The sequence below is a fragment of the Salmo trutta genome, chromosome 2, assembly GCF_901001165.1.
Source record: "Salmo trutta chromosome 2, fSalTru1.1, whole genome shotgun sequence".
NCBI classification, from domain to species: domain Eukaryota; kingdom Metazoa; phylum Chordata; class Actinopteri; order Salmoniformes; family Salmonidae; genus Salmo; species Salmo trutta.
This window is the reverse complement of record NC_042958.1, coordinates 56848032-56874110: the sequence shown is the minus strand read 5'-3', so window position 1 is coordinate 56874110 and position 26079 is coordinate 56848032. Positions and strand designations below refer to the sequence as shown.

The 26079-nt window shown below is 42.7% G+C and overlaps 1 protein-coding gene across 28 annotated transcripts in view; it reads right to left on the bottom strand.

Moving 5' to 3' along the window:
* Positions 1–26079, bottom strand: part of LOC115158068 (transcription factor 7-like 2) — a 116829-nt gene that overhangs the window by 56302 nt on the left and 34448 nt on the right. For 20 of the 28 annotated variants that reach the window (XM_029706582.1, XM_029706608.1, XM_029706598.1 and 17 more), the window contains exons 4-5: positions 25138–25239; positions 18281–18340 (exon numbers count right to left, since the gene is read on the bottom strand). In XM_029706582.1, coding sequence (XP_029562442.1) covers positions 18281–18340; positions 25138–25239 — 162 coding nt within the window. The remainder of the gene's footprint in view (positions 1–18280; positions 18341–25137; positions 25240–26079) is intronic. The other 8 variants (XM_029706662.1, XM_029706713.1, XM_029706721.1 and 5 more) reach the window with 1 other exon arrangement.

Below are 26079 nucleotides of genomic sequence, written 5' to 3'. Positions count from 1 at the left end.
ACACGGCCTATCCCTACGGAGTTGAATGGTAGACCAAGTGAATACATTCGCTCACTCGATGCGCGGTATTAAACTGCAGACACAGGGAGAAACATAAAGAACATCACTACTATTCAACAAATTAAGAGTTACATGAGCTAGGAGAAGGAGATGGTAAGTTATGGAGTGACAGGTAGAGAAAGCTTGACAGCAGAGGGAGAAAGAGAAGAACGAAGGTAGTCTTTGCAACGTCCATTCATTTCCCCCATCATGAAGCAAGATACGGAGAGAGCCAGGGAAACAGAGTCAAAAGACAGCATGGTCAGAACGCTGGGTAAGGTAGAGACTACAGAAAGGGAGAATGAGATTGCGGGAGTTTTTGCAGTCTCCAGTGCTCCCCACTCTGCTAGTCCTCTCTGTGATGTGCAGCTGTGTCCACTGGGGGCTACAATTAGCCAATCAAACTCATTCCAGCCGAGACTCGGTGCCGCCTCTCAAACCCCCTCGCTCTCTGGAGCCTACTCTTCCAAAGAGACGGGCAACTTGTAAGACTGGGGGAGGTAGCCTTTGAAGTCCCAGGCGCTGCCGAGGCCTCCCTTTTTGCTCATATCAAGGGTGAGGAGACGTAACAATTAAAATGGCAAGAGAGGCAGGCACCACGGCACGCATGCACAGCACACAGGCTCGTGCGCATGCAGGAGAGCTCGTGTGCCGTAAGCACACCCGCTCAGGAGAAGGTGGGCCACAATGGAGGAGAGGCAAGCCAGGCGTTTGCATGGTGGCTAACGGGTTAGCATGGTGGCTAACGGGTTAGCACCGACAGAGACCGTGGTACAAGCGATGAAGGATCTTGACACATATTTCCTAGTAGCGTCTTTTTCATCCATCTCCATTTTCTCTCTGTTGCTTCTCTGTCATTACCTCCCTTTCATCAACACAATTGGAGTTATCTGTCTTAGTGGTAGTTACTAAAACCTGTAACGTGGCCTGTAACGTATGTGACTCCATGTTGCATAAGACACAGCTTTACTCCTCTCAGTGGCAACCTTCCAGGTAATTACACAGCACTGACTACCAGCCCAGATAGAGAGCGCGCACCCACAATCACACACACACACACACACACACACACACACACACACACACACACACACACACACACACACACACACACACACACACACACACACACACACACATACACACACATACACACACACACACACACACACACACACACACAATCACACACACACACACAATCACACACACACACCTCCCCTACAAATGCAGAATCAGTTTGACACACAGCCAGTCACAAACCCACATTATTTTAAGGAGGATTACAATGACTTCAATCATACCCTGTTCCCCAGTCCCCATATACTGCGATTCTCCCCTGTCAACTCCTTTGCCTTTAGTCTGTTGTGCTATACCTACAGTATACCAGGACTGACTCTGCTGTACGGTGCAGGGTCATCTATAGTTTAAACAGGTGTGCTTACGCAGATGCAACGGAACATGTGGTCTGCATTAGCTACAGCAGTGGTCACCAACCATTTCCAAGTCAAGACCACTTTCGCAATCAGAAAGCAAGCAGAGATCTACCACTCAGATGGTTTTTTTTAAAACATGACTTTTTTACATGAACCTTATAAAAACAGTTCTGTAGGAATGGGGTTTGTACAGTAGGCCTAATACATTATCACAGCATATTGGCTATATGCCTGGCCTGCCAATATTGTTCTTCTCAGACCATGTTATATTTCAAAACTTGAGCTATAGATCAGTTGGTGAGCACTTGCGAGGCACAGCTGAGCATAAATTGAAAACATTTGCAAATCATTTTATATTTTATTTTACTGGACTGATGGTACCTGCATCTGATGATCATGATGCTTTCGAGACAACTGGGAACTCAAGTCATGACATCAGTGATCCTCAGGTTCGAAAGTTGGAGGTCTAGTACGACTTGGAATTCCGAGTTGGATAACCGTTCAAAGCTATTTTTCCCAGTTGGATCTTGAGTTCGCAGTTGTCTTGAACACTCGGAAGTCATATTTCCGAGTTACCAGTCGTTTTGAACAGGGCATGACCAGAGAAAGTGAAATATTCCTCGATATTAAAGTAGACACGACGTGCTGCTAATAATAATAAAAACGCAGGGCTATCGATACACTTGTCTTCTTATTCATTGCAGATGCAGCACGAGCGGAAGAAGGGAGAAGCATGTTTTAAAAGTTAGTAAATGTTATGTAGACTAGTATTAACATTTTCTGTGGCCGGGGTCGTGGAATCTCTGTAGGTGATTTGAGCTATCCGATTAGCCAGCGCAGCAGGCGCACTCTATTTAGCTACAGATCTCCCGGTCCGCCTGGTAGTTTCTCTTTTCATAAAAATGAAATGGTTCAAATGGAAACACTTTGCTTACCCGGTGCGCAGGGCTTCTGAATCAAGCGCACCTACCACCAACAGCACAACACAAACATAAAAAACAAATAAGGAAAGCAAGCCTTTCATAGCCTTTATAGTTGGCTTTTCCACAGAAACGTTTGGTGATTGACTAGGAATGCCTTGAAGAGCGACCAGTCGAGCGCGATGATCATTTGGTGACCGCTGAGCTACAGCAAGGAGCAGCAGCCAAAAAGAGCTTAACCAGTGTTTTACTGTAGCATCCGTCAAGACAAGAGCTTAACCAGCATTTTAGCATCCGTCAAGACAAGAGCTTAACCAGCGTTTTAGCATCCGTCAAGACAAAAGTTTAACTAGCGTTTTACTGTAGCATCCGTCAAGACAAGAGCTTAACCAGCGTTTTAGCATCCGTCAAGACAAGAGCTTAACCAGCGTTTTAGCATCCGTCAAGACAAAAGTTTAACTAGCGTTTTACTGTAGCATCCGTCAAGACAAGAGCTTAACCAGCGTTTTACTGTAGCATCCGTCAAGACAAGAGCTTAATCAGCGTTTTAGCATCCGTCAAGACAAGAGCTTAACCAGCGTTTTACTGTAGCATCCGTCAAGACAAGAGCATAATCAGCGTTTTAGCATCCGTCAAGACAAGAGCTTAACCAGCGTTTTACTGTAGCATCTGTCAAGACAAGAGCTTAATCAGCGTTTTAGCATCCGTCAAGACAAGAGCTTAACCAGCGTTTTAACATCCGTCAAGACAAGAGCTTAACCAGCGTTTTAGCATCCGTCAAGACAAGAGCTTAACCAGCGTTTTAGCATCCGTCAAGACAAGAGCTTAACCAGCGTTTTACTGTAGCATCCGTCAAGACAAGAGCTTAACCAGCGTTTTAGCATCCGTCAGAGCAAGAGCTTAGCCAGCGTTTTAGCATCCATCAAGACAAGAGCTTAACCAGCGTTTTAGCATCTGCCAAGAATAACATGTCAAAAGGGTGCTCTTTTAGCAGCTTGTCAACAAACTGCATGATAGTGATAGAAACAAAAATAGCTAATGCATAAGTTTGCATTTAATTGCAAACATAAATTGGACATCAGTTCTGAATACATAGCACTGCAAGTCATGCTTCATAAAACAAGGAAGCATTCTGTCTTTTGTCTGTTATTTTAGACTTCTCTAAAGACAGAATCCCATAAAGAAAAACACAACGGCTATGGTCTCAATGAATGCCAGTGAGAATCCACTGAGCCATTCAGGCTGCCAGTTGATTTATCCATGCCTCACTACACACCAATCAGCTTGCCCGGCCGGCCATACCACCAGCCAGTCACTTGTCTGCCATTTCAACACAAGATGGAGACAGTGCCAAAAGTTCTAATTAAAATCTCCATTCACCAAGACGTGTGAGGGAAAGAGCCCAAATGCTGGGCTTTCCAACAAAGTCGAGGAAAACAACAAATTCTGCGGACAAGCCGCATCTTCTCGGTTTCTGCAGAGCACAAAATAAATAAGCATGAAGAGGAGGGGGAAGGGTGGCGACATCTTGTTACGGAGGAACAGAGCATGTAGCAGATAACAGAGCGACAGTGTTCAAAGAGGCAGTGTTCAAAGAGGCAGGCCAGTAAAACTTGAGCAGATACGACATCATCGCCTCACTGTCCCTTAATCAGCATCTAAAGAGCAGCCTGTCGCGTGTCTGCAAAACCACGCCTGTCTCACTCCAATCACAACGCTTAACGGCTTTTTCATTTCAAATCTCACACACACAAACAACTGTCACACAGCCACTCGGGCTGGGCTGCATCCATGCTATTTAAATGAATGAATAAATACACAAATAATGCATTTAGATAATGTTAATAATGTATGAAAAGTAAGCTGCTGTTTTGCTTTTTGACACATATCCCAATGCTGAGGACTTTGATGGTGGGTTCATTATGGTGGGTTCATTATGGTGGGTTCATTAACTCTTGTATGTGCTTTTGTTTACAGTCTGGTAGTGCCTGGTGCACATGGCATTGCTGCTTGCCCATCAGCAGTGTGAAATGTTGCCTGAAACAATATTGTATTCACTAGCTATACTCTATATTAAATATTATAAACTGGGTGGTTCGAGCCCTGAATGCTGATTGGCTGAAAGCCGTGGTATAACAGACCATATACCACAGGTATGACCCCAAAAATATTTGTACGTTTCTAATTACATTGGTAACCAGTTTATAACAGCAATAAGGCGACTTGGGGGTTTGTGGTATATGGCCAATATACCACGGCTAAAGGCTGTATCCAGGCACTCTGCAATGCGTTGTGAATAAAGGCTTCAGCATGCTTTAGTTCTGCTGGCTTCGGCTAGTCAAAACGAGCGCATGTGCTCGCATACTTAATTAAAAGACCTTTGCTTGAAAAAAAATGTTTTGTCCATTTTTAAACGCCGTTGCCAGTATACACTTCCTCAAAATAGTCCGAATGAATCTAAGATAATTCAATAAATCTGTCATGAATTTTGACGTTTGTTTTTCAGAGGAGATCTTAGCCACACAAATTTACATCTAACTAAGATGTTCATGCAGTATTTCTCAATGAAAAATGTGCATGAAAACAAATCGTCGCTCGTTGAACGACAACAAATACTTTATTGAAGAATCCCTACAGTTGACCAATCACCGACGAAGGGGTGTAAAATTTTGGCTACCGACTAACGGCTTGCCTCCCCAAAAAATGTTGTGTGCCCGAACAGCTGAAAAAACCCTTACCGAAGTCCAAAACAAACATAAACGCTAAAAAAATATTGCTGTAATATATGCACAAACTCTTCCGAACTGTTTCGGCTGGGAAGCATGCGGACACCTTAAGAACTGCCCTTAGCCGTGGTATATTGGCCATATACCACACCCCCTTGTGCCTTATTGCTTAATTATAATACAGGCAAGCACCACATTACTACAAGACAAAATAGCTTGCTCAATCAAGCATGATGGTCTTGTAAATATAAAAGCAAAGCTTGTTTTCATATTCAGTGCCCTCCATAATAAATGGACAGTGAAGCCTTTTTTCTTCTTTTGGCTCTATACTCCAAAAGTTTGAATTTGAACTCAAACAATAACTATGAGGTTAATAAAGTGCAGACTGTCAGCTTTAATTTGAGGGTATTTTCATCAGGTGAACTAGTGAGCAATTACAGAACTTTTTGTACATAGCCCCCCCATTTTAGGGGAGCAAAAGTATTGTGACAAATTCACTTATATGTGTATTAAAATACTAAAAAGTTAAGTATTTGGTCCCATATTCACAGCAGGCAATGACCATATCAAGCTTACTATACAAATTTGTTGGATGCATTTCCTGTTTGTTTTGGTTGTGTTTCAGATTATTTTGTGCCCAATAGAAATCAAATCAAATATTATTTGTCACATGCCGGATACAACAGGTGTAGATCTTACTGTGAAATGCTTCCTTACAAGCACTTAACCAACAAGAAAAAAGAGTTAAGAAAATATTTACAAAATAAACTAAAGTTTAAAAAAAAGTGTATATATATATATATATATATATATATATAGTTGAAGTCAAAAGTTTACATACACTTTAGCCAAACACATTTAAACTCAGAGGTGACTCCAACATAAGTGTATGTAAACGTCCGACTTCAACTGTATATATATTTATATAAATGTATATAAACAATAATGAGGCTATATACAGGGAGTACCGGTAATGAGTCAATGTGCGAGGATACAGGTTAGCCGAGGTAATTTTGTACGTGTAGGTAAGAGTAAAGTGACTATGCATAGATAATAAACAGCGAGTGGCTATTTGATTAATTGTTCAGCAGTCTTATGGCTTCGGGGTAGAAGCTGTTAAGGAGCCTTTTGGACTTCAAATCTTATTAGTCACATGCGCCGAATACAACCTTACAGTAAAATGCTTACTTACGAGCCCCTAATCAACAATGCAGTTTAAAAAAAAATACGGATAAGAATAAGAAATTCAAGTAAAAAATAAAAGGGAAATATGGCTTGGGGGTAGAAGCTGTTTCGAAGCCTCTTGGACCTAGACTTGGTGTTCCGGTACCGGTTGCCGTGCGGTAGCAGAGAGAACAGTCTATGACTAGGGTGGCTGGAGTCTTTGACAATTTTTAGGGTCTTCCTCTGACACTGCCTGGTATAGAGGTCCTGGATGGCAGAAAGCTTGGCCCCAGTGATGTACTGGGCTGTACGCACTACCCTCTGTAGCGCCTTGCGGTCGGAGGTCGAGCAGTTCCAATACCAGGCAGTGATGCAACCAGTCAGGATGATGGTAAATAATGCATTGTGCCATTTTGGAGTCACTTTTATTGTATATAAGAACATAATACGTTTATATACACTTCTACATGAATGTGGATACTACCATGATTACAGATAATCCTGACTGAATCGTGAATAATGATGAGTGAGAAAGTTAGATGCACAAATATCATACCCCGAAAAAATGCTAACCTCCCCTGTTATTGTAATGTTGAGAAGTTAGCATGTCTTGGGGGTGTGATATTTGTGCTTCTCACTAATCACTATTCATGATTAATTCCGGATTATCCGTAATCATGGTTGCATCCACATTAATGTAACAGGAGATGGAGCGTACTGGAATTTATTATGGATGTTAGAAACTGGTGATTTTTTCTGATGCTAGCAAGCATATATTTGCACAATGCAGTCAGTGCACAGTTTACATGTAACGTTAGCTAGTTTTCTCAGCTACAGTTTGAGTTGTGTCCTGTCTGAGCTTGGAGTATGAATTAGCTAGTTAGCTAATAGTTAGCGTTGTTAGCGTAGCAAAAGCCAATCGCATGAATTGTACGGTAGCAGCGTCACAATTTGCCCAAAGTTTGGTGTTTGTTTTGAACTAATGTACTTGCTAGCTATGTTTTGTGGGAAAATGTAGGACTGCCATTTGGATGTGAGCTAGCTAACATTAGCTAGCTTCTGTGTCAAGGTCAGCTGTTGTCAGCTGTTTTTGTGTATAAATCTTCCATAACCAAAAATAGCTAGCTACCTTTCTTTGCTTGTTCATTAGCAGGCTAGCTTTCAGCTGACTGGTGTTAGCTAGCTACAGAGGTTAGCTGCTGGACTTTGGACAAGTAAGCTAATGTTAGCTAGCTAGCTAGCTATTCAAAATATCTGTTTGTATTTGTTGATTAAGCTCAACTGGAATACTACCATGTAGCTATCTACTGTAGCCTGTGTTTGTTCTTATACTTTTCTTTTGACTGGTATCCTGGTGCAGCTGTGTTGTTGCCGAGCCACCGAATTGCTTGACCTGCTGTTAGAACTCAGAAAAATATATTAGCATTGTCAGAAATGCTACAAAGAAGGTAGTACGTCATTGGCACACGAGTGATAAAGTATACATTTAATCAAAACTCTTGCCCCTACAAATCTATTCAGTCCGAAAAGGTGGCAAGCCTAATGGTCACTTTATGGACGCTTTATTCTCGTTCTTATCCAATGCCTAGATATTGAGCTTGGCCGGGGCAAATGTATTTTTTTCCCCCTAATGCTAACGACCCTGTTCAAAATCGGGTATATGGTTGCAGTGACGGCTAATAACGAGAGCCAGGGAGTTACCTCCAATCGAGGTGATTTGAGAATTTTCATCGACATTAGTGTCATAAAGGGCTCCAGAGTGGCGCAGCGGTCTAAGGCACTGCATCACTACTACTGTATCCCAACCGGCCGTGATCGGGAGTCCCATAGCACAATTGGCCCAGCGTCGTCAGGGTTAGGGGAGGGTTTGGCCTGGGTAGGCCATCATTGTAAAATAAGAATTTGTTCTTACCTGACTTGCCTAGTTAAATAAAAGTCTTAAAAATATATTTAAAAAATATGATATGATGTTAAGGAAATTTGAATTTAATATTGAGTTTCAACCAAGGCCATACTATTGTAGCGCCGACCAGTGCGACAATAATAATGGATTTTCCTTAACAACATACCCATATTTGAATGAAATTGGCCAATGTTTCCCTGACATGTATGGCAATTATGATTTAAGAATGTTCCCTTACTTAGTGCACTTGTGGTATTCTCCGGTAGATTTAAGTGGCACGTTAATAAGCCCTTTAATCAGAGGTGATTCTTGAAGGGCTGGGGGAAAAAAAGACAAAAAAGAAACGTGCATACTTGCAGAGGTATGCAAGAGCATGCAAATATAATCACCGGCCTCGGCGTGAACTGTCACAAATTTCCACAAACTATACAAAAAAATTGTCTGTCATTTTTGAGGATTCAGGAGACTAAAGAAGAGCTTGGCACTCAGGGATCATTGACTACACTGACTGTGGAAAATAAAAACATAGCCAAACAAATACAGAAAGTTCAGCGATGTCTTCACTGAAACTGCTGAGAAGAACAAAATAAAATAAATTGGAGGTTAGTCTCACTCAGGTTGAAAAACTCACTGAGGACAATACAAAACTATTCAGAAATCAGATACCGAGTGTTCTCAACTAATCCCCCTGACCCGCTCTCACGCCGTACGAGCAGGGAAACTAAACCTAATTCAGGGCAGCTTAAGTGCTCCCTGGAAACAGTCAGCATTCCACCGGCCAACACACACACACAGACAGACACTCAGAGAGAGAGAGAGAGAGAGAGAGAGAAGATTTTAAACTTTGACTGCCACAGTGCATTCAACCGTAGCAATAAATTGTTATTTGGGGCTGTGTGGTTCATCGCCTCTCCATAGACCCCCAGCCCGCACTACTAAACATCCCACCCAAAATCTCTCACCCCAAACAAAGTGTGGCTACTGCAATCAGGCAAAGAAGCAGGCAGGGGATGGGTGCTCCAACACAAGGGATGCTGTGCCAGTCTAGCCAGTGAATGTGATTCAAGAGGACAGCAGACAGTAACACTATATACTTTTGGAGTCACATTTTAGAGTTGTACATCCAGCTTCCTTTGGGTCCACTGCTATTTGACCCTGACCTTTGGACATCTTTCAGCCAGATACAGCAATACATAGTCCTTAAAAGGAGAAGTTTACTTTTTTACAACCAAATCTCTATTGTTTATGTAAATGGCATGTTATAGCTAGAAGGGTCAAGACACTTATTTAGCCTGTTTAGGATAGGGGGCAGTATTTTCACGGCCGGATAAAAAACGTACCCGATTTAATCTGCTTATTACTCCTGCCCAGAAACTAGAATATGCATATAATTGTTTGATTTGGATAGAAAACACCCTAAAGTTTCTAAAACGGTTTGAATGGTGTCTGTGAGTATAACAGAACTCATATGGCAGGCCAAAACCTGAGAAGATTCCATGCAGGAAGGGCCTTCTCTGACCATTTCTTGGCCTTCTATAGCCTCTTTATGGAAAACAGAGGATCTCTGCTGTAACATGACATTTTCTAAGGCTCCCATAGGCTCTCAGAAGGCGCCAGAACGGGGAATGATGACTCTGCAGTCCCTGGGCGGAAAACAGTAGGGGATTTGGATAGTGGCCGATCTGAGAACAATGACACGGGTGCGCGCGAAGACACCATTTTCTTCTTTCAGTCTTTGAACGAAAACAACGTCTCCTGGTCGGAATATTATCGCTATTTTACGAGAAAAATCGCATAAAAATTTATTTTAAACAGCGCTTGACATGCTTCGAAGTACGGTAATGGAATATTTTGAATTTTTTTGTCACGATACGCGCCGGAGCGTCACCCTTCGGATAGTGTCTTGAACGCAAGAACAAAACGCCGCTATTTGGATATAACTATGGATTATTTGGAACCAAAACAACATTGGGTGTTGAAGTAGAAGTCCTGGGAGTGCATTCTGACAAAGAACAGCAAAGGTAATCCAATTTTTGGTGAGTGCCAAACTTGGTAGGTGTCAAAATAGCTAGCCATGATGGCCGGGCTATCTACTCAGAATATTGCAAAATGTGCTTTCACCGAAAAGCTATTTTAAAATCGGACACCGCGATTGCATAAAGGAGTACTGTATCTATAATTCTTAAAATAATTGTTATGTTTTTTGTGAACGTTTATCGTGAGTAATTTAGTAAATTCACCGGAAGTTTCGGTGGGTATGCTAGTTCTGAACGTCACATGCTAATGTAAAAAACTGGTTTTTGATATAAATATGAACTTGATTGAACAAAACATGCATGTATTGTATAACATAATGTCCTAGGAGTGTCATCTGATGAAGATCATCAAAGGTTAGTGCTGCATTTAGCTGTGGTTTTGGTTTTTGTGACATTATATGTTAGCTTGAAAAATGGGTGTCTGATTATTTCTGGCTGGGTACTCTCCTGACATAATCTAATGTTTTGCTTTCGTTGTAAAGCCTTTTTGAAATCGGACAATGTGGTTAGATAAAGGAGAGTCTTGTCTTTAAAATGGTGTAAAATAGTCATATGTTTGAAAAATTGAAGTTTTTGGATTTTTGAGGAGTTTGTAATTCGCGCCACGCTCTATCATTGGATATTGGCGAGGCGTTCCGCTAGCGGAACATCTAGATGTAAGAGGTTAGCAAATTTCACTTGTTTTTGAGAAACTCATTCCTGTTGTGCAGTACGGGGGACTCTGAAAAAACATGAATAAATGCTCCAAAAACCCCCAAATATGTCCTTTTAGAAACAGCAACTCTCTCAGTATAGTGATGCAGGTCTTTAGATGTTATACGCATGAAATTGGGTCATTACGAACTTTATCCGCAACGTTATATTCCATTTTGTGCGATTCAAGATGTTTCCTCTATTCAGCTGTTCCATTCTTGGTGTAGCCTGCTGCTAGAATGGTCACTCGAGTCGAAACAAAACGGAATATAACGTTAAGGATAAAGTTCAAAATGACACAATTTCATGCAAGTTTCTCAAAAACAAGTGACATTGCAAAAAAGTGTCTGGACCCTTCTATAACATGCCATTTACATCAAAAATAGAGATTTTGTTGTAAAAAAAAACCACAATTCTCCCTTAATGAGAAATCTTTAAGACTTTAATTCTAGAGGGATCATCATTTGTTATTTACAGTTTATTTTCCTTTAACCTTCTGACCAAGTAAGCACTGGCAGTGATTTCATAGAGCGCCAACACGAGTCATGACGCACACTCAAACACATACTGTACTTTGGAGGCAAACACTGCTCCAAATTCTACAGGCGACCCTAGGGGTATTCTCTAAATTACTTAACCCTACTCTCTCATGTCAAAACTTCCTGGAGTAGGCATTTCTAAAGGAAAAACAAAGAGTTTCACAAAGTAATAACGCTGTGTATAATCCCACACAATTCAGTCTGGTAAGAAAGTGAGAACAGAGGGAGTGAGGAAGGATTTCAACAAAAACAAATCATTGGTTTGGCGAACAGATGTGTGTAAAAACACCCTCCAAAGATTGAGATTTTATCTCCTGAGTCAATCAATGTTGTGTGCTGATGCCCACTCGAGATAGGGTCAATTCAATTGTCTCAATTTTGCAGTAACATTGGCAATAACTGACAGCAAGGAAATAAAACATTTCATGCTTTGTTGGAGGCATCAGGGCTGGACTATAGGCTACTTGTAAAGTTATAGCCTAAATCTTCATGTTAACTAACTGTAATATGTTTCCCTCCTTTGCTGCCTTCCCATCACCCCTCCTCCTATTTCTCCTCCTCCTTGGAACCAGTCATTCCATTCCTCAGCTGAGAAAAGGAGGTCACGTATCGACTTACCCAGCGTCCCTCTCCCTCTACAGCCACAAGACCCTTCAGAAGACCCCCCCCATTTCATTCCATCACTCTACCCAACCCGGAACAACACCTCCCCATTTCAATTCTTCCATACTAACCCTTCCCTCTCATTTCAATTCTTCCATACCCCCCCCGTTTCCCCCTTCCCGCCCAACCATGCCCTCAGCCCAATACTAATTGGTAAATCTGTTGAACCATAGCAGTTCCAACAATGAGACACCTGGAGTTCTGTCAAAATGAGTTTCCCTGTGAAACGCCCTCAAGAACTAATACAGTACACGGTCCCCTCTCCATCGCTCACAGCAGCCCAGCTACAGAATCAGATGCGGGACCTGGGCAGAGGAGGAGGGAGGGAGGGTTGGACAAGCAGGGGGATATAGAAAAAGTGCTTAATGTTAATGATCATTATTTGGAAAATTCGCAGTGGGATGTTTCAACAGGTCCCTGAATACCAATATGCCAAATTAACGTATCTGTTTGCACACTGTACCATTATTTAAGGTCAAATTTGATGAGACATTTTTCTATCTGACTGCAAAACTAAGCTACTATTTTAAAAAGATCAGTGCCATCACTTTCTCGTCACTTTTCTAGTTTGCTCTCAAGCACAGACACACACACACATGCCTGCAGTGTGTCACAAGGCGTGGTGTCTGTGATGTCATGGGCCATATACAGCGTGGGACATATACAGCGTTCCTCACTGAGTTCCCTGAATTCCTGTCGGTCATTGTAGTCATAGCAGATAATATTAAAATTTTTGGTGACTTTAATATTCACATGGAAAAGTCCACAGACCCACTCCAAAAGGCTTTCGGAGCCATCATCGACATTGTCAACATGTCTCCGGACCTACTCACTGCCACAGTCATACTCTGGACCTAGTTTTGTCCCATGGAATAAATGTTGTGGATCTTAATGTTTTTCCTCATAATCATGGACTATCGGACCACCATTTTATTACGTTTGCAATCGCAACAAATAATCTGCTCAGACCCCAACCAAGGAGCATCAAAAGTCGTGCTATAAATTCTCAGAAAACCCAAAGAATCCTTGATGCCCTTCCAGACTCCCTCTGCCTACCCAAGGACGTCAGAGGACAAAAATAAGTTAACCACCTAACTGAGGAACTCAATTTAACCTTGCGCAATACCCTAGATGCAGTTGCACCATTAAAAACATTTGTCATAAGAAACTAGCTCCCTGGTATACAGAAAATACACGAGCTCGGAAATGGCGGCACACCAAACTGGAAGTCTTCCGACTAACTTGGAAAGACAGTACCATGCAGTATCGAAGAGCCCTCAATGCTGCTCGATCATCCTATTTTTCCAACTTAATTGAGGAAAATAAGAACAATACGAAATTTCTTTTTGATACTGTCGCAAAGCTAACTAAAAAGCAGCATTCCCCAAGAGAGGATGGCTTTCACTTCAGCAGTAATAAATTCATGAACTTCTTTGAGGAAAAGATCATGATCATTAGAAAGCAAATTACGGACTCCTCTTTAAATCTGCATATTCCTCCAAAGCTCCGTTGTCCTGAGTCTGCACAACTCTGCCAGGACCTAGGATGAAGGGAGACACTAAAGTGTTTTAGTACTATATCTCTTGACACAATGATGCAAATAATCATGGCCTCTAAACCTTCAAGCTGCATACTGGACCCTATTCCAACTAAACTACTGAAAGAGCTGCTTCCTGTGCTTGGCCCTCCTATGTTGAACATAATAAACGTCTCTCTATCCACCGGATGTGTACCAAACTCACTAAAAGTGGCAGTAATAAAGCCTCTTGAAAAAGCCAAACCTTGACCCAGAAAATATAAAAAACTATCGGACAATATTAAATCTTCCATTCCTCTCAAATTTAAAAAAAAGCTGTTGCCTTCCTGAAGACAAACAATGTATACGAAACGCTTCAGTCTGGTTTTAGACCCCATCATAGCACTGAGACTGCACTTGTGAAGGTGGTAAATGACCTTTTAATGGCGTCAGACCGAGGCTCTGCATCTGTCCTCGTGCTCCTAGACATTAGTGCTGCTTTTGATACCATCGATCACCACATTATTTTGGAGCGATTGGAAACCCAAATTGGTCTACACGGACAAGTTCTGGCCTGGTTTAGATCTTATCTGTCGGAAAGATATCAGTTTGTTTCTGTGAATGGTTTGTCCTCTGACAAATCAACTGTAAATTTCGGTGTTCCTCAAGGTTCCGTTTTAGGACCACTTTTGTTTTCACTATATATTTTACCTCTTGGGGATGTCATTCGAAAACATAAAATGTTAAATTTCACTGCTATGCGGATGACACACAGCTGTTCATTTCAATGAAACATGGTGAAGCCCCAAAATTGCCCTCGCTAGAAGCCTGTGTTTCAGACATAAGGAAGTGGATGGCTGCAAACTTTCTACTTTTAAACTTGGACAAAACAGAGATGCTTGTTCTAGGTCCCAAGAAACAAAGAGATCTTCTGTTGAATCTGACAATTAATCTGGATGGTTGTACAGTCGTCTCAAATAAAACTGTGAAGGACCTCGGCGTTACTCTGGACCCTGATCTCTCTTTTGAAGAACATATTAAGACTGTTTCAAGGACAGCTTTTTTCCATCTACGTAACATTGCAAAAATCATTAACTTTCTGTCCAAAAATGATGCAGAAAAATGAATCCATGCTTTTATTACTTCCAGGTTGGACTACTGCAATGCTCTACTTTCCGGCTACCCGGATAAAGCACTAAATAAACTTCAGTTAGTGCTAAATACGGCTGCTAGAATCCTGACTAGAACCAAAAGATTTGATCATATTACTCCAGTGCTAGCCTTCCTACACTGGCTTCCTGTTAAGGCAAGGGCTGATTTCAAGGTTTTACTGCTAACCTACAAAGCATTACATGGGCTTGCTCCTACCTATCTTTCCGATTTGGTCCTGCCGTACATACCTACACGAACACTACGGTCACAAGACGCAGGCCTCCTAATTGTCCCTAGAATTTCTAAGCAAACAGCTGGAGGCAGGGCTTTCTCCTATAGAGCTCAATTTTTATGGAATGTTCTGCCTACCCATGTGAGAGACGCAGACTCGGTCTCAACCTTTAAGTCTTTACTGAAAACTCATCTCTTCGGTAGGTCCTATGATTGAGTGTAGTCTGGCCCAGGAGTGTGAAGGTGAACGGAAAGGCTTTGGACCAACGAACCACCCTTGCTGCCTCTGCCTGGCAGGTTCCCCTCTTCTCCACTGGGATTCTCTGCCTCTAACCCTATTACAGGGGTTGAGTCACTGGCTTACTGGTGCTCTTCCATGCCGTCCCTAGGAGGGGTGCGTCACTTGAGTGGGTTGAGTCACTGACGTGGTCTTCCTGTCTGGGTTGGCGCCCCCCCTTGGGTTGTGCCGTGGCGGAGATCTTTGTGGGCTATACTCGGCCTTGTCTCAGGATGGTAAGTTGGTGTTTGACGATATCCCTCTAGTGGTGTGGGGGCTGTGCTTTGGCAAAGTGGGTGGGGTTATATCCTGCCTGTTTGGCCCTGTCCGGGGGTATCATCGGATGGGGCCACAGTGTCTTCTGATCCCTCCTGTCTCAGCCTTCAGTATTTATGCTGCAGTAGTTTATGTGCCGGGGGGCTAGGGTCAGTCTGTTATATCTGGAGTATTTCTCCTGTCTTATCCGGTGTCCTGTGTGAATTTAAGTATGCTCTCTCTAATTCTCTCTTTCTCTCTTTCTTTCTTCCTCTCACTTGGAGGACCTGAGCCCTAGGACCATGCCTCAGGACTACCTGGCATGATGACTCCTTGCTGTCCCCAGTCCACCTGGCCGTGCTGCTGCTCCAGTTTCAACTGTTCTGCCTGCGGCTATGGAACCCTGACCTGTTCACCGGACGTGCTACCTGTCCCAGACCTGCTGTTTTCAACTCTCTAGAGACAGCAGGAGCGGTAGAGATACTCTCAATGATCGGCTATGAAAAGCCAACTGACATTTACTCTTGAGGTGCTGACTTGTTGCACCCTCGACAACTACTGTGATTATTATTATTTGACCATGCTGGTTATTTATGAACATTTGAACATCTTGGCCATATTCTGTTATAATCTCCACCCGGCACAGCCAGAAGAGGACTGGCCACCCCTCATAGCCTGGTTCCTCTCTAGGTTTCTTCCTAGATTTTGGCATTTCTAGGGAGCTTTTCCTAGCCACCGTGCTTCTACACCTGCATTGCGTGCTGTTTGGGGTTTTAGGCTGGGTTTCTGTACAGCACTTTGAGATATCAGCTGATGTAAAAAGGGCAATATAAATACATTTGATTTGATTGATTTGCAACTGTGCTTGACAACCTTGCTTGACCTGACTAAGACCACTAATGTAGCACACAAACAGACACACCTCAAATTGGATTGGGCAACCATAAATCTATATCTTAGACAGAGAAACACAGACACCAACACATATGCAGACACACTTGTGCAGACAAACACATATTCAAGACGCACTCACAAAGAAACACAGACATAGACACACCCAACAGAGCTCCTGCCTTACCTAATCAAACAAGTTCTGGCAGACACTTTTTACTGAAGGGAGGGAGGGGGAATGAGGGATATCTTTCTCCACTTGTAAGTAAACAGTGTTTACATTAAAGGTTGTTTCCGAAAGTGTTTTTTCCAAGTGCAACGTTTTTGTTACTGACACGGTCCCGATGGAGCGTGGAAAATCAAGCAATTGATCAGCCGGAGCAACTCAAGCAGGCAACTCAAAAGAATCCGGGGTCCATACAAAGGAGACAACAGTTCGTTTTCATCTTGGCTCCTCAATGACAACCCACGTCCCACAGTTCCTCTCACTCCCGTCGTCAGGCTAAACGTGCAACCATGAGCCACAATCTAGCCTAGCGCCCAGTGATCTGGCAGCATTCAACAGTCAGCCCTGCAAATGAAGGCTAGCCATTATGTCCTGCTCCATTCAAACTCTGGCCTTTTGGGTACGTCAAGGAGGGAACCATAATTGAATAGTAGTAATATAGAATTGAAACAGGCCCTGACTCTTCATGGTCCGTAGATGGCTCCTGACGACAGGAGAACAATTCAGAAGAGAAAGAGAGAGATTCACACACTCCACTCCCTAGTTAACTTCTCGCTGGCTCTGCATTCAGATGCCGATAATAAAGAGAATCCTCTTCAAGACAGCTGCTAAGAGAAATAGATGAAAAGAGAAGAGAAAGAGATTCTCTCTCCCGGATGGTAATTCAAACACGAACACAGAATACAGTCCTTCAGCAAAAGACTGGAAAACGATTGACATCTCATAATATGTGACAAAGAATGACCAAAAACCTCTGAATAAATACACTCTACTGTCTGACAGAAACCTTTGTGGACCTGAAATCATCAATCTATACCATGTTCAAACAGTAGACAAAGTAAAATACCACCCCAAAATGATCTTTTGGTATTTGTTTCATTAGTCTGTTGACATAGTCCCAAAATAAGTACATTTCAAAATACATAAATCATCCCAGTATGATGCATGTTGAATCCGCGGATGATTTCTATAGTTTGAAAGTTTTGGGACCAACAATGGACTAACGAAACAAATACCCCCAAAATATTTTCTGGGTGGAATTGTCCTTAAAATCAATAGACACTTTGGCACTGTTGTAAAGCGAAGGATACAATCCTCTATCGACAGAGACCGTAATGCTACCCTGAGAGTAAACATTCTAAACCATCTGATGTTAGCTACAAAGCACAGTCAGCAAACGGAGCTAGGCTACACCAACTATCACAACGCTAGAGTGGGTTACAAGCCAATTACTTACAAAACACAGTTCACCGTTTTCTAAACCATCTCTGGAAATCAGGGTTGTCAGAGAACTAGGAATGTATGCGTTGCACAAGACATCAGTACATATTTAGTGTGAGAACCAGGGTAAAAAAGTCAGTAGGTACTTGAAACTTGATAAGTATCCCCCAAAATATCTGCACCAGCCCCCATTACAGAGCAACAAAAAGCAAGTCAACAACAAAGCAGCAACAGCACTCAATCAGTAGCAAACACAACAACATAGCATGATTAGGTTATCATTAGAATTATGACTATTATTATTCATTTTTTTAAATCATCATCATCATTTGTCAGTTGTTATTTGGCATCATCAACCAGCTAACAAGATACTTGGAATTCAAAGTTCTCACCAACTGAAATTGGTGAAGGCTCAGATCTGACTGTCCGGGGAATTCCAAGCAGAAGGGCCCCTGAAAGGCAAAGACGGACGTTCCCGAGTCACACAATTATATCAGCTCACACACACACACACACACATCATCCTAGCCTACCAGGGACATGAATGCAAAGGAATGTGTTCTCACTTAAGCCTAATGCACCCCCCCCCCTTTCACTAGCTAGACTATTCATTTATTTAAAACTTCTATTTCCTTTCCTTTTCAGTGCCTCAGCCTTCTTTCTCTAGGGTGCCTTAACTCTCCTTATACACACACACATTACACAGAGAGAATATGAGAACATGGGTTGGCTCTGGGTTGGTAACATGGCTGTTATACTGGCTGGCTAGTTGTTAACACTGGAGTAACTTGGCTGTTTCTTGCTGCTGGTTCAAAGACATTGACTTAGGAGACTGCAGCGTGCACTAGGGTGAACATGGGAAGATGTCTTCCTGTGCATGTCGGTAGGTGTGCAGCTAACAGCCAAATCACATTTTAAATCACTCTAAAATCAGGATATGAAGAGCATGGAAAAAGGAAAGGGAAAAACGAGGGAAAAGGAAGAGAAACAGGGAAGGAGATAGAGTTCATGCATCAGTTTACAAAAAAACCATGCACACTAATCACATTGTGCAAAGTCATTCAGACACACAACAAAACCCTACTGGTCCACCTAGGTTAGTGTTTTTCTCCATATACTGAAACCTCATATATTAAGTTACTGTCGTGTACAGGTCACTCTGCACTAAGGTCAATGAGTCAATTCTCGGAATAGGCTTACAGTATTTTCAGTGTTTACACACACACGCACACACATTCTAGATCTCCGTCACACATTTCCCAGGGTGGCCTTAGTTCACAAGGGTTATAACCGCTAAAATACCACTCAGAGGTAAAGAGGACAATGACTTGCCAACTATCCCTGTGAGTTTCAAAGCCGCTATCCACATTTCTCCGTGCAAATCAGATGACAACGAACGGTGGAGAAAATAGGCTTCCCACTATTACAGGTCTGAATCTGGATGCTACTAGAAATTCCTCTGTCGTCTGCTTAGCAGCCTCTGACTGTCGTCTGCTTAGCCCTCTGACTGTCGTCTGCTTAGCAGCCTCTGACTGTCGTCTGCTTAGCAGCCTCTGACTGTCGTCTGCTTAGCAGCCTCTGACTGTCGTCTGCTTAGCAGCCTCTGACTGTCGTCTGCTTAGCAGCCTCTGACTGTCGTCTGCTTAGCAGCCTCTGACTGTCGTCTGCTTAGCCCTCTGACTGTCGTCTGCCTAGCCCTCTGACTGTCGTCTGCTTAGCCCTCTGACTGTCGTCGGGTGTTCGTAAACAGCTGGACATTCGGTGTCATAGAGAAACAATGACTTTGTCTAGATTAGGTTTCACTGAGTGAAACAGCAAACCCCTACTGCCCTCTCGTCACAGTTCCCATGATTGACAAACATCTCGTCTCGGCCGGTCTCACATTTGGCACCTAAGTTGGTTGTGATGTCAGCCTGACAGTGCAATGTCTGGTTGGAGACAGTGGACAGTGCAAAGGCCTGGTTGGGTGCCCATAGGAGGCACAAAGCCCCCTGTCTCAGGGTGAGGCCATGTCTCCTACCAACAGCTCTGGTCTAAAGCACTGCTGCCACAACAACAGACACCATTGAACACATCTGTGATAACGCTGCCACTGACTTTGCTCAGACTAGCCAGAGCTTACAGACTGTAGTAAAGGGGAGTTTCTGAGCAAGGAATAGATAAGAGAGAGAGACAGAGAGAGAGACAGAGAGAGAGAGAGAGAGAGAGAGAGAGAGAGAGAGAGATATAAAGATCAAGAAAGAGAAAGAGAAATATCGATAGAGAGAGAGAACGTGAAAGAGAGAGAGAGATCTCCTCTCGTAAACAGTGAGGGCAGTGTCTCCAGTCTGTGACCCTGGGGGCGCTCATTAACAGTGAAGGAGGCCAGGATTTCACACCGGGGCTTCCAACCCACAGGGCTATTGTCTGTACAACCCAGGTGCACCGCGATTCAGAGGGAGGAGACATATCTTTATTTAACTTGTCACAACGTACATAAAGATGGACACAGAGTGGACAAGAGGCCACTTCTTTTCTAAGGATGACCGACCAAGCCGTTCAGCCACAGTTGGGGACTGAGAAGTCATTGTGGGCATTTCCTGAACACATCTATTCAATTTCAAAATGTAGGGACGGGCACTTAATTTCAAGCCAGCTCCCACTCATTTCTGTAGGTCTTCTTCCAGTGCACATTCTAAGGAGAGACAAACGGGCCTGCAACGTGAAAGCCGAGTGTTCATTGGTTAGACAGCCTCAGGTGGGAGGTCTTGCCATACATAGATGTAATGGTCAGGTTCCATCACTTCCTCAAAGCTAATTATCATACACTCGGAATAGGCACACAACAGGACACTACACCTTTCCCTTACTCCCTCGAGTTCCATGTTTCACACTGCTCCTGACACACACACACACACACACACACACACACACACACACACACACACACACACACACACACACACACACACACACACACACACACACACACACACAGGCCCAATTGGGAAATGGTTAACACTCCAGCCCATCCCCTGTTGCCAGTGAAAGCCCAGAAAACAATGTAGACATTGTCTGGCCTAAACAAGACTCTAACAAAAGGACTGTGTGTGTGTGTGTGTGTGTGTGTGTGTGTGTGTGTGTGTGTGTGTGTGTGTGCACGTGCACTCTCTCGCTCTCAAACATATGCGTATTTCTGCCCCAGTTCCCAGCATGTCAATTTAAGAAACATTGTTAAGAATGTTTGACTTGCATCATAATAGTAAGTCTAAAGTGGTTGCGAAATTAAGGCTATTCATCACATAGCCTATAATTTACTTTGTCAGATGACTGAGTTAGAAGATGACTCAATGTTTTAAAGCCAACAACAAGTGACGTCACCTTTCTTACATTCCCTTACCCCTTTCTAGTCTTTATACAGAGTAGAAATGTAAAGTACTTTTCTTACATTCCCTTACCCCTTTCTAGTCTTTATACAGAGTAGAAATGTAAAGTACTTTTCTTACATTCCTTTACCCCTTTCTAGTCTTTATACAGAGTAGAAATGTAAAGTACTTTTCTTACATTCCCTTACCCCTTTCTAGTCTTTATACAGAGTAGAAATGTAAAGTACTTTTCTTACATTCCCTTACCCCTTTCTAGTCTTTATACAGAGTAGAAATGTAAAGTACTTTTCTTACATTCCCTTACCCCTTTCTAGTCTTTATACAGAGTAGAAATGTAAAGTACTTTTCTTACATTCCTTTACCCCTTTCTAGTCTTTATACAGAGTAGAAATGTAAAGTACTTTTCTTACATTCCCTTACCCCTTTCTAGTCTTTATACAGAGTAGAAATGTAAAGTACTTTTCTTACATTCCCTTACCCCTTTCTAGTCTTTATACAGAGTAGAAATGTAAAGTACTTTTCTTACATTCCCTTACCCCTTTCTAGTCTTTATACAGAGTAGAAATGTAAAGTACTTTTCTTAACTTGAACGTGTTGAGAAATGGCATGACCAGAACACCACCATGTTATGCCTGGCCACTGCTATGATGACTGACTGGGGAACACACACACACACACACACACACACACACACACACACACACACACACACACACACACACACACACACAAATCCCGTAACAAATCATAAATCTGTCTAAAAACAAATCCCACCTCTAAGCTACTAGAAAAAGTGGCATAAAACATCAGCCAATGGGTTATCTGTGTTGCACCAATAATTTAAGATGACTGTCATTGAGTTTTGAGACTGTGTTCATGATGTGTCACATGAAGATACCATTAGGAACTTAAACTGTATGACTACGGACTGAGGGTCTATTTTACACAAGATTATCTCGGCTTGTTGACTGTGTGAGGCAGATGCACAATACAAAAATGTCTCTCCCTTGGTTCCTTTCTGTAAAAAAAACCACATCAATAGACATATCAATAAATAATAACATTCAGCCAATGGTCTAAAAGTTCAGCAGCAGCGGTTTGGAGGCTGCCCCGCAGGGCGGTCAGACACTTCAAAGGCCCTGGCGTGCCCCCTTTGCGAGCGTGGCGGTGAGGGGCAAACCACACAGCCTCGTAACGACAAGCCCTTGCGAGGTCATTTCCTCCATTCCCTTCATGGCTGACCCTCAAGAGCTCCACCCACTTCTACCCCAGAAACTGACCTACCCAGAGAATCTTCACAAGATAGTTTTTTTTTTTTTCATTCTGTGTCTCTGTCCATCTGTCTTTGTCCTTCCCCATCTCTCTCTGCTCAATTTAGCATTTGTATGTCTCAAACTTGATCTTTTTGTTTTATTTACTGTTTCACTGTCTCTCTCTGACTTTTTCTAAGATTGTTGAAGGGTCACTTGAACTTCTCCTTATCTTCGGTGCCTATCGGCTGGCTCTTATCGCTGCAGTGCAGACAGCATATTCCTAGCCAAAGAGGTCAAGGTGCCCAGGTGTTCTTCCCATTTAAAAGCAAAAAGAAACCACTGTTTACTGCCCAATATATTGATAAGGGGATCACGTAAAGTAACATATAGGCCATGTTGGTTAGGGGGTTGCGATCTATACATTTACACACTGACTGAGAGACAAAGGCCCAAGGTGTTGTTATCTCTGACCCATCTGTCTATACGTTGTTAACACTGGTATGATGCAAACCAGGGAAACATTTAATCCAACTCCACTCAGTCAGAGATAGATGGAGAGGAAGGGCGGGAGGGGAAATAACAACACAAGCTTCATCTCACATTCAATCGAATCACGTACTCTAACAGCAAGTGTGCAGCAACACCTCTGATCTTACACCCCGGTTCTTGATCAAACAAATCACAGATGGTACCGATCAATCCAAATTAATAATAGAATAAGCAATGAGATAAACACGTTTGCTGGCGCAACGAGACGCTAATGTATTCTGAGCACGGGGCATTTGAACCGGAGCCGTGTGTTGGATGTCATCTTAGGAAAGTCCTCTTCAAGCCCCCGGTACTGAGGAGCAATGGAAGACGCCAGGTGAAGTATTTACAGCCATATGACTCATGGAGGAACACAAACAGAAGTATTTACCTGCAACTTAACTGCCTCCTACCAGCTTAATGATTTCAGAGGAGATGTATGTCTCTTAAAATAACCGTCCAAGTAGGGCCCCCTGAACTTTACGGTATAAAAATAACGCTGGCGTCGCTCGGAGGATAAGGAGGGCCTGTCCGACTGAGTTTGGTTGTTGTGTTTGTTAGAGCACTGTCGTCGCCATCTCTTTGTCTTAGCATAACTTTTGACAGGGTTTCTGTTTCAAATAAACAGCCTATTTTAAGCTGTATGTACTTAACGAAACTGGGCAAAAGACCAAGAGGGCTGGCTTGCCAACTTTCTATTAATGTTGAACTGGAAACCATTTCTGATAGTATTTTTATTGTGGCTCATAAAAACTGTCTATACTTATCAAATACCAACAGTGACGTACGTGAAGACAGTGCCTTGACATAATATATGCCACTAAATGTTCAAGTCTTTGCGTAAAAACTCAAGCGCTAAACAAATGTAGACTACGTGCTAGCTCCATGGGTCAACACAGGGTCAGCTATGTGGTGAACTCTAAATCAATCATGTCAGAGTAGGACTACTGATCTCGAATCAGTTCCCCCGTGTCCATGTAATCTTCTTCGTTATGATCCAAAAGTTCAACCTGATCCTAGATCAGAACTCATACTCTGAAAAGCTTTATGAATACGGGCCAATGGGTCTATAGCGTAGCCTAAACCAAGTATATGTCCGATAATATTGCATATACACCATGTATGAACATTAACGTTGGTGGTGTAATTCCAGAAACAATGCTACTCACTATGCTAATTCTGGCCTAAGGCACTTCTTAGTCACCTTGTTAACACTTTTAACATTCCTGCCACGCCTCGGACTGATATTCCTCACCATGTAACCTTTACGTTGACCTGTCTTAATAGCCAGGAAAGTGAGAAACAGAACAGTATAACAGAGAACTGGCTTTTTGCATTTCAACATGGTCTATTAGACTACAAGGATTCAGTTTTCATGGCCCTATCACGGTCCAATGGTCACGTAGCCAGCCTGGGTGCCAGCCTGGGTGCCAGCCTGGGTGCCAGGCGGTCGTGCTCTTTGGAATGTGAGCAGCGTGGGTTCTTTAACCACGTGGCTAGAACTCCGCCTTCGTGCTCATGAAGTCAGCAGATTAAACCTTCCTTCTCCGAGGTTACGGGTCATCTCCATAGGTTTCCTATAAGGTTCATATCTTTATCCAGCTCCAAACTCTACTTTACAGTAAGGGCTAGGCGGGGCCTTGTGTCGACACACTGCGTCCGAAGCGGCGTGGCCGTCCAAAGAGCAATGGTCACCTGACACTTTGCCAAATCCACTACAGCCAACAGCTTATCCCAAGTGAGCTTTGCCTTTCCCATGATCTTACCACTGGCTTTACGCAATCAGTACAATCAATGTAATTATTATAGCCCCCAAAATGCTTTATATAAGCAAGACCCCCCTCTAAAAATATGCTGAGTAGCTACCTCTGTTGGTCGGGTTTAAAATATCTTGTCTGGTTAATGAGTGACTGTCATTTCCAGGAAGACAGCCATCTCTCTAGGTATTTCAGTTAGTCACTGACATCCATTCAACAGGTTTTGTGTTGGGAAAAAGAGGGTATACAGAGGTGTACAACAGGATACAGTAGAAGGGTTGTCTTTCCGTCTTAGAGGGAAAAAGAGGTAGAGAAATGTAAAGGACTAAAGCAGGGTGTTACTTACAACGATGTGCGCCGGTGACGGGGACCGGGCATCTTTAAGTGCTTGTCTACTTTGAAGACTTCCGTGGTTAACATCTAGCAGGGGCCATTTCATCTGTAGGTACTAGATGGTGAGAAAGAAACAAAGTGGAGAAAGAAAAAAACACGTTAACAATGCAAAAAGTAAATAAAATAAAAATGTAACAAAAAAGGAATCAACATTTTAAAAGAGATTACATGAAAGAAAGTAAAAACTAATTTAAATTCAAAACGGTAATCCCAAGGCAGTTACATGTGGTGGGTTTTGCCTCAGGAACAAGTACACGCACTTCATATGGCTTGAGAGGAATCATAACATTGCGTTTTCCATGTCATATTAGTCCCCCCCCCCAAATTAAAAACGACATTAGATTGAAACAATTTAATACAGACATTAAAAAAGAGAACTACATGTCCTAGCAGATTGAAGGGGGTACAGTTGTGTTTAATGGCATCCATTCAAGAATTAGAACCGTTCCAAATCTGAGGTAGGCTAAATCACTGCTTCTGTAAAGGCTACTGTAAGTGGATTATGGGTTTAGAATGACTTAATGCCATAAATGTGACCACTCTGGGATTCCAGGTGATTTGAATGACTTTTATTGGCCAACCTCATAAAACGGTGCACTGTGGAGCCACGGCACGCTGTTATGGGTCTGACTCTACCTAGTGACTGTCCCAGTGAATAATTGACTTGGCCTTTATCAGGACTGAGTGACACACACACACACACACACACACACACACACACACACACACACACACACACACACACACACACACACACACACACACACACACACACACACACACACACACACACACGAGAGAGTGAGAGTGAGCAAGAGTGAGAGAGACACACACAAGATGTAGATAGATACATGGACGATTTTCTCAGAAACTGGGTGGAGCCCTTTAAAATCAG